Genomic DNA, 9,551 nt, shown 5'->3' with positions numbered 1-9,551 from the left:
TTTCCTCAGCAAATCTGGAGTAATACATCATCTGTTTATTCATTTGTTTTATTCTTTTCATACAAAAATGTGTAATAGAGTTTTTTTTAAAAAAGGAGTGATTTTATTGTTGGATGGAAAACAGACAACAATGAGGTGCCCATCATGTCCTACTGTAGGTTAAAAGGGAAGGTTATGATATTAAAACAATTATTTTTATTTATTTTACCCCCTGGAAAATAAATGTGATAAGGAAAGTTACAAACGAAACAAACAAACAAACAAAAAAAACACGCTGGTGTTGAAATGTTTATATATTTGTGAGATGATTACATTGCTTGGGTAATACTTCATCAGCAAAAGCTTTCATTTACGTATGTGAGTGATTCAAATTGTGCAATCTACAAACGTTAGCACATTGGCAACATATCAGTGACGGCAGAGTTTGAAATTTATATTATCAACTGTCAACGTTATTATATTCTTCTGGAGAAAAAAAAAAAAAAAAAGAAGCTATGAGGCAAGTCTGGTGAAATCCTCCTTAATTCTACTATGTTGTACAAATTTATACGAAAGCTGACATGAAAATCTCAAATGCACTCTTGAGATTCATGATGACAATGAAAATGCCCCCCAAATGTCCCTTGCACGGCTCCAGAATTGCTCTTAACCATCATCAGGCATGTGTGATAACTGCTCTGCCATCTGTTCACCTGGCCTACTGCCCACTTATTAGCTACATAATTTGGTTGTTTCGTATTCCATCGAGTTGGGCTGTTTGGCACTAAAAGTCTGCAGCGCTGCCTGGATCCTGGCAACGTCTGTAGTGGATAGTTTGAGCCGGTGCCGCAGCAGACAGGAGAAGAGGTCCAGAGGCTGAGCTCCGGGCGGTGAGAGCCTGTTGACCCGATCCCGGATCTCCAGCAGCTGCAGCAGGGCCGAGTCCTGCGATCCCTGAGTGTATGGGTAGTCCAGCTGTAAAATCAAGTCCTGGATCGCTTCCGGGTCAAAGTGCATACTATAGCCATACACCTGGATGCTGTTTATCTTCATGTAGCCTAGATTTCGCCCCGGTTCCAGGTACTCCAAAGGTTCATAATATACTGTTCCATTCCCGTTACTGGAGGGGCCCCTGATCCGGCTCCGGAGGTAAAAGTGGACTGTCTCAAAAAATGTTTTCCACTTATTGCCCAAAGTCAATGTCCAGTTGTAACAGTCATAGGGGAGGTCTAATTTAGTCCTCTCCCAGTCTGGGTAGTTGTTCTGGTCAATGGGCATGATCCAACTCTCTGAGTGACTACCCCCAAACGGATTGATATATACAGACAGCATGGGGTCCAGAGTGCTGTTCTTGGTAAGGCAGATCTGAAGAGACATCCCCAGGAGCATGTGGACATGGTTTGACTTGTATTTATTACTTTTCAGCGTCAGCAGCATCCTCTTCCTCCATGATGGGTCGAACCAGTTATTGAGCCTGACATCGTTGCTGACAAAGATCCCGTGGATGCTGATGCGGTTGTCACGTTTCTGCAAAAGGTAGCGTAACTCCAGGTCCTGCAGGTCCGTCTCGAAGCCAATGTAGTGGTCAGTGGAGTCGGGTACTTCGTTGCGGCAAACCCCCTGGCTCAGCATGTAACCTGGGTTACAGGTGGCGCAGCGGGAGCGGTTTTCATAGGAGCAGGAGGCACAGGAGGTGCCCTCACCCACCGTGCAGGGGATCACACCCTGGCAGGGGGGATGTTCGTAGGGGCAGGAGCAACTCCTGGTCTCCTCCAGATATGAGCCAATGTGGTTGTTCTCACTGCAGTACATGATGGAGAGGATGTAGTTCAGCCAGTAGCTGAAAGGTCTGAAACAGAGACATGCCAGTATGTTAGATTCACTGCAGATATAAATGCATCTATACAATAAAATAAAAAACAGTTTCTTTTTTTAATTAAATACATTTATTGTTAAGCTATCTTGAGTATTGTGACAAACGTTTAATGCAGCTGTTCTCATTTTATGTTTTCTCATTGTTAGCAAATCCTACAAAAAGACCAAAAACAACAACGTGTTAGTCCATCCTAAATCCTTTCCAACTTTCCAACCCATTCAGTGTCACTCAACACAAGCCCATTCATTCATGCTGACCATGTAAATCAATGTAAAATGTAAACAGGTCACAAATGTTTCGTTTCATTTTTTAAAAAAGGCTAATTTTTTAAAACATCTCGGCACTGTAGTTTTTAGTAAATGCTACTTAAACAGCAATAAACAGTGTATTTGTTGGGAACTATTTTGAGCTGTGTACTAATACACAAATTTAGTGCGCTAATAAGTATTTATAGCAGTAGGACAGTATGTGGTTTTGAGTGATAGGCTGTTCAGGCTTTAGCTACACAGGTTTAATATCAATTCATTGTTTTAGTCTATTCATGGCATTTATTGACAATCCTTATCCTGTAAATTTCATAAGATCAAGTATGTGGGTATGTGTGTAAATAAGCAATAATCAAAGTTAAAATTGCAGGGAAAAAAACACCCTCAATTATAAATAAGTTTAATACTTTAAAGTAAACTGTCAGCCAGGTGATTGACTGTGGCATCTCCCCTGGTAAGATAAGTCAACAGCCCAAAAACTGTACTGTATTAATATTGTTATATGATATTATTTTTATTCTAAAATTCAGTGCTGAAAATACCAGTGAGAGGAGCACAGACACAGATTCATAAATGTATCAATACCTCAACACTTCAGTAAGAAACTGATAAAGAAAATATGCATTTAATGCCTTTAGGAGCATTGTTTTACATGGATATCTGAGATTGAGAAATAAGAGTCTTCATTTATGATACATCATTCAGTCCAGAGTTATGATTCAGAGCCAGTGAGGACTATAAAAGTAACGATAGAAAAGGGTATTATTTATCCAAAGACATAAAGTTTTATAGTAAATCAAAATTCTTAAGTCTGTTTGTGAAGGAAGGTGCAGATGGAGTGCATGACAAGGATATAATGTCTTAAATCAGTTTTTAACTTTCTTTGTTCCACATCTGTCACATTTCTGGGTTCACTTTTGTTCTCTAGCAGCCTTAGTGGTTTTGTTATTGTGGTCGCGTACGGCAGCTAAATTAATTTAAGGGAAACAATGGTGCATGTATAAGTATTCTACATTTAAAAAATAACTAAAGGAAACTGAAAAAAATTATATTTGTTCAAGCAGCTGCCGACTACATATTAGCTAGGCTGCACAATGTGTAGAGCCCTGGGGATTTCACCACAAAATCCAACTTTTAAAGATAAATATTAGATCAAAGACAGTAATGAAATGATAAAAAAAAAGTCAGCAAAGTTTCTTTTCACAACTTCACAAACAGGCTTAGAAAAAAATATACGAGGCATATTTCAGCATTTCAAAACCAGTGGCTACCACATTTCATTTTCTGGAGGATTTATTTCTACACAGGAAAAGAAAACATAGATATATATATTAACTGAGTCAGTTATAGTCAGTTATATATATATATCATGATGCAGGAACCCCACAGACTTGGTAAATCAACTATATTGGTGAGGATTTTGACAGCATAAATACTATATATGTGTCAGTTTTTGCTGTGTTTTGTTAAGTAATGTGAAGAAATGCTAGAAATACTCTCCATTCCACCTTAATCAAGAAAACTAACATAGAAAACCACATACAGGGCTAATTACACCTTATATGTGAAGAAAAGAAAATAGACCTGCTGTCTAAAATTGTGAGAGATTGCTCTTTTTTCTCTTTGTTTTTGACAAGCATTAGAGTTAAGTTCACTCCGGTGTACAGTATCACTCCCTATGTGCACATCTTTAGCATGAAAAAGATAAGGATTATTATGTGGAGCCAAAGTCTATAGAAAACGTCATTTGCAGTGTTTGTCAAATCAACTTTAACACAAAAGCAGCTAGCCACTTTAATACAATATTCCACAATCACAATGTGTGTATCTGAGTGCAGCATGGAGGAAAATGAAAATGCGCAAGAGGACACTTTTTTAAATCATCAAATTTTATATCTGGTTACATTTTGTGAAGAGTCAGTCAATAAAATGTGTTAAAAGTCTTAACAGTTCCCAGCTTCTCAGAAACCCATCAGTTCAGAGTCAGTTGTGCATATCTCTCCTCCAGAGCGGAGGCTGTGCACAGCAAGAGAGAGGAAGCGTCCCCGCCATCCTAAAGCGCACTGTGTCAGCAGGACATGTAAACTGTCATGGAGGCTCGGCGTGCAGTACGGGCCGAAGAGAAGCTGGGTGTTCAGTCTGCAATCTGTTCGTTGTCTGTCAGCTCAATTCACACAGATCAATGCAACACACCAACTTCTTTCCTACTGCCATGGATTAAATTTTTACTAGTGAACAAAACTTTTTTCCCCCCCCCACAGGAGATGCACTACATTTCTCTATTAAAAGTGATATGTATTTACTTGGTGAACAACAAAAAAACCATCTCAGCTATTCTGACACCTCTTGTATTCTTCTAGACAGTGGAGCTCAAAGCTGAAAAAAAAAACAACATACCGTCTTTATCTCCAAAGACTGCACGAGGAAGTTAGAGTGGAATCTTCAGAATGGATTTTTGATGTGAAGTTGAACAAAAAAAACCCAAAAAAACAAAGCTTATGATATTTTTATGTTTGCTTTTTCTTCATCTGACAAAGACCATGATGTCTCAGTACATGAATAATGGCAGCAAAATGCATTAATATTCTCTTTTATAAAAAAGAAGAAAACTAATCCTTCATGAAATAGGTCATTACACACAAGACAATATGGAAAGACTGACGATTAGGTTAAATCATTGTATTTTTTTGTGTAGAACAAGAAAAAACCGAGAGCGTCCTCCCAAGAAATACGACAGGATCACAGCATTTCACTAACATCTGCATGTGCAGATTTTTAAATGCAAAAATTATAAACTATATCCCATAATTAAAATATTTTAATATAGAGGATAATTAAATTTTTCAATTGGAGAGAGGTACTGTATGTTTTATTTTGACTGCTCAGCTTTGAACCCTGTTACTATTATGCAAAAGACTTTTCCTTAGATGTTTTAAGAGCACCGGGTTATAACACAGCAGGATCCAAAATATCTAGTTTCATCACTCTCACTATATCTCATTACTGCATTTACTGCTCTCCCAAAAATTGTCACAGATACTGTCCAGCTGAAGTGTTATGAATATTAATCATTTCAGTCAGTGCACACAGGGCTGTGCAATTGTATTTGGCCTATTATCTCCACAGACATAAAAATTGTGCACCACCTCCACCTCCATAGATCATTGGCCATTGAGCTAAATGCTAAAACTTAAAGGACAAATTCAAGGCTGTGAATATGGTGATTTCTTTAAACTAGGTCACCTATGTAGTATTATTTTTTTTAAATTTTGTGCCCTATAACTAAGACTAAGAAAAAGTTTGTAGATTCCCCATACCGCTCTTTAGAGGGAATCCTACAACAACCAGAATGCATTGCGCACATCCCATCAGACTGACTCTACTAAAGGTGTGTTCACGTCCAGCAGAGCACCAAAGACAAAGTTAGTGAGCAGCAGCATAATATCTCTTTACTGAGGCTTATAACGTTTTTCCTCATCGAGTCTCTATAAATCCACCGAGTGCTGCAGAGGTGCAGCTGGATGCAGCCACGAGTTACAGGCAACACAGTTGTTGTTCGCTGTTGTTCTGTATTCAGAGTTGCCAAAGTCTGATATAATATATTCTGTTGGAAAACAAAGTCAGGTTCACCAAAGCAAGGCGACATTTGTTGCAGAGCAGAGTTTTCTGTCTGTCTCCCTGACGATCCCGGGCACCCCGGCGGTAACGCTGCATCAGTCCCCCCCCCCCCGCTGCAGGCGCTACTCTGCCGGGTGACACGGTTACAGCTCCCGTGGTCACCGTCTCCTCCACACGCTCCTACACAGCACTATATTTGGCCTCATAAGTTGTAATAGTGGCACTGAATCTCTGCTCTGACATTACATTGTAAAGCTGAGAAACTCTAAAGTTTGTGTGTCACGCTTCACTGTAGTGGAGTTGCGGTTTTTGCTTCCTCCTCTAGTCCACACTCACTTTTGTCTGATTACACAGCAGTAATTCAGACTCATAAATTGTAAAGCTAGTTGTTTTTTTGTGTTAGATTCAGCTATTCTGGATGAATTAATTTAGCAGCTTAGCTTAGTTTAGCTGTCGTGATTGGGATGGGAGTGTTTTGGGAGACCCACATTTTACCGTCCTTGAAGGCACCACTACTGGAAATGAGGAAACCTGGTTTGTAGTCTAAGGTAGATCTCCAAATGTCCGCAGGATGACGTGTTTTGCGGACATTTGCTGGCAAAGGAACAGGAAGCTCAGGGTGCAGGTAACATGGAGGGAAGTTTGCATATACAACCAACATCTTAATGATACAATGCTGGATGAATATCAGCAAACTTTCCCTTTTAAGCACATGGTTAAACAGACAATAAAGATTATGAGAAAATGGCTTTGTAGTTCTGCTGTGAGGTTAAGAGTTTGAAAGGTTTTGTAGGTGATTGGTGAAATGTTGATATAAAAAGTAAAAGTGAAGTGAAGGTGGTGGGCAGTGGGAGGCTGTAACTGCAGCTAAAAATCACAGAGCATGAATAGTTGGTTTCTCACCTGAAGTAGCACCTGAAATAAACTCAACTGCATCAGCTGCACTCTCATAATCAGATTTATTTTCTTCTCATGTGCTTGGAGTCTACAGACTGTATGACTGAAGTTTTGTGAGAAACACAAAAACAGAAATAGAATAACCTACTGAGGATACATGGGAAACTTCTTTTGTCTATGATTTCATCACAGGTACAGGCATCACTGCGTATTCCTTTAAAACACTGCAAACTTTAATTTCACAGGAGGATAGCTTTGATTTCCTGGATGTAAAGGAGACCTGGGCTGGGACTGCAGCCAAGCCATCAGGTGTGACACTATAGCTCACTTTACTTGGACCTCAGTTGAATATCAAAGTGCTAATATATCGTGTGTATTATTAGCATAATGCCTAGTTCAGGGGATAACAAAGCGCTGTGCACAGAGCGGGCTGAAGAAAATAAATGAGCGCTGCCGTTCACTGCTTGCTTGAAAGGATTTGGGAAGTGGCTGCAGGCTTTGGGATTTTTTGCTTATTTTCACACATGCACACACACACACACACACTTCCACATCCATGTCAACAGAAAGGTCAGCAGGAATACTTATCGGTTTCTCACCTCTCTCTCAGCATAATAATTTTGGGCTGAGTTCGACATCTCTTGCTGAGGGTGAAGAGCTTGTTGACGATGCGTCGCGCTTTGCCCAGGAACTGCTGGGTGCTGAGCTCCAGCTGTTTGTAGCGCTGGTGAACGGTCGGCTCCATCTTCCAGAAGTACTGGATGGCGGACGTGTTCAGGGCATAAAATGTGGGAAGCCTTCGAACGAAGTTCTGAAACTCATCTGGAAGGCAGGGAGACGCAAGAGGAGAGTTGAAACACTCTTTTATTTTCAGACACATAGGTCAAACTAACTCTCTCACTTCCTTCTAACTATATTTGGCTAATTTAGTCTGACTATATCAGAGAATCACTTTGCAGAGGCCACATGGGCTCAACAGCTCCGGGGCAAACTAGTAGTGATACCGTTTGACACATATGCTAATGGGAAAAGGCAGAGCTAAATACAGGGTTGGAATACAAGTTTTTCCCTTGTATTAATGAACAACCAACAGTTTTTTCCAGGACTTAAGCTGCAGGTCTGTTTGTGGGAAAAACAAGACGGACAAGGAGCACAGAGGGTAATATCTGTCAGACCTTCAGAGCTGTTAGCGGCTGAATGCACAATGTACCGTAAACAGATTACATTTCCAAGGCATTCAATATCAATATCGTTATCATCATCGCCTTTATGATCCCTTGTATGGAAAATCGATACAAGTGCAACACTGATGAGAAAATAGCCACTCTGTTTGCAATTAGTTAACGTTATCTTGATAATACAGCATCTGATTAGAAAACCAATTAAGTGTCAGTGGCTTCCCTGGTGATTATGCAAGGTATATTACATGTTCCTGTGTAATTAATAAGGTGATTAAACAGCTTGTAATGAGGTATATTGAAAGGGTTTTGGGGGTGCTTTGCATGGCCTACATTTTTAAATAAGAGACATCCTCCTGCTGAGAAGAAAAACCACACGCCGCACCTTCCATGTTTATTCATTAAATTTCACATTTATGTTGATAAAAGATGGGAGACTAAGGAAGCTGGATGATCTAAAACGTTTGGTTTTGGTCTTTTCATGGGATTCGTTGACAATAGGAAACATATTGAGAGTAGCGCTCTATATAGTATAAAGAGTATCACCAGATTTGTCCTTTAAACATTCAAGAAGTGATTCATGACGGAGCGTCCCAGTGGTCTAAACATCGTGCTTGGCCAGATTTAAATCCAGTCAGGGACCTTTGTGGCACGTCTTCATCCCTCTTTCTCCTCACATTTTCTGTCACTCTCTACTAGCTCTAGTATATACTTGCTACCAATAAATTATACCTCATAAACCTAAATAAAAGTATATAGCCATGAGTTGCTGTATACAGGCTGGAACTTTCATAATTATTATGATGAATATTAACTAGTTTATGTTCATGTTTTGGCCAGGCCTCTCTGGTAAAAGCTGTGTCTATATAAATTAAGGATACATAAATCTAATTAAAATATATTAATGAATTATAAACAGTAGATGAATCAGTAAGAGAACATGGTCATAGCATCAAGTTTTGTTGGGGAAGGTGAAAACTGTGAGGTCTTTGCTAAACTAGACCACCATTTTATCACCAAGACAACGATACCTCATCCCTGAAAACCAACTCTCTACTCACCCATTATTATCTTGTCAGCCACTGAATCCAGGAAGTTAACAGTGCTTCCCTTTTGTATGATTTTAAAAATAGAAGACACTGTCAGATTTGGAGGAGCACAAGCGCACACACACTATGCGGGCATTATTAAAAATAACATGGAGGTTGGAGGGTAATGATGTGTATCAAGAGGCGTATTTGGCCAGTTCTTCTTACATTGCTAAATAATGAGGTTACAAATAATACATTATGTGCCTTGGTATCTGGGTTAGTTTTTCCACATATATTCTAAATTAGCTGACTTTTACAACTACATTACAAGATATTTCGAAACAGCCTTGTTGCATCTGTGTCCGTATTTTACCTCCTGACTTGTCAATGGATCTTAGTTTTTTAGTGTGTTACACTATGTCAATATACCATCATACGACTCTGTTATTTGTCATATTGAAAACTAAAGTTCTGCAGGTGACTGTATGAAGCATAACTTACTCCATTATTAATGTATTAATGGTTGTATAAATTAAAGCATGTCAGATTGAGAAAAGCTGGAAGCAAATTGTGCCAGCCATCAGCTAACATGTGGAAATCTTGTTTAACAGTCAAAATCATGAATATTAATCTCTCTACTACTTGTTTTTCTATTAGATCAAATATACAATTGTATCCCATGGGTTTCAAGGAAACTTTTTTTTTT

General features: G+C 39.2%; 1 protein-coding gene across 1 annotated transcript in view; it reads right to left on the bottom strand.

The window, feature by feature from the left end:
- Nucleotides 1-463: 463 nt before the first annotated feature.
- LOC137187350 (BMP/retinoic acid-inducible neural-specific protein 3-like) overlaps nucleotides 464-9,551 on the bottom strand; it is a 49,586-nt gene continuing 40,498 nt past the window's right edge. The window contains exons 7-8 of the mRNA XM_067596184.1: nucleotides 7,236-7,458; nucleotides 464-1,828 (exon numbers count right to left, since the gene is read on the bottom strand). Coding sequence (XP_067452285.1) covers nucleotides 712-1,828; nucleotides 7,236-7,458 — 1,340 coding nt within the window. The 3' untranslated portion in view covers nucleotides 464-711. The remainder of the gene's footprint in view (nucleotides 1,829-7,235; nucleotides 7,459-9,551) is intronic.

The sequence above is a fragment of the Thunnus thynnus genome, chromosome 8 (assembly GCF_963924715.1).
Source record: "Thunnus thynnus chromosome 8, fThuThy2.1, whole genome shotgun sequence".
NCBI classification, from domain to species: domain Eukaryota; kingdom Metazoa; phylum Chordata; class Actinopteri; order Scombriformes; family Scombridae; genus Thunnus; species Thunnus thynnus.
The sequence above is the reverse complement of the archived record's forward strand: the minus strand, read 5'-3'. Positions and strand labels throughout refer to the sequence as shown.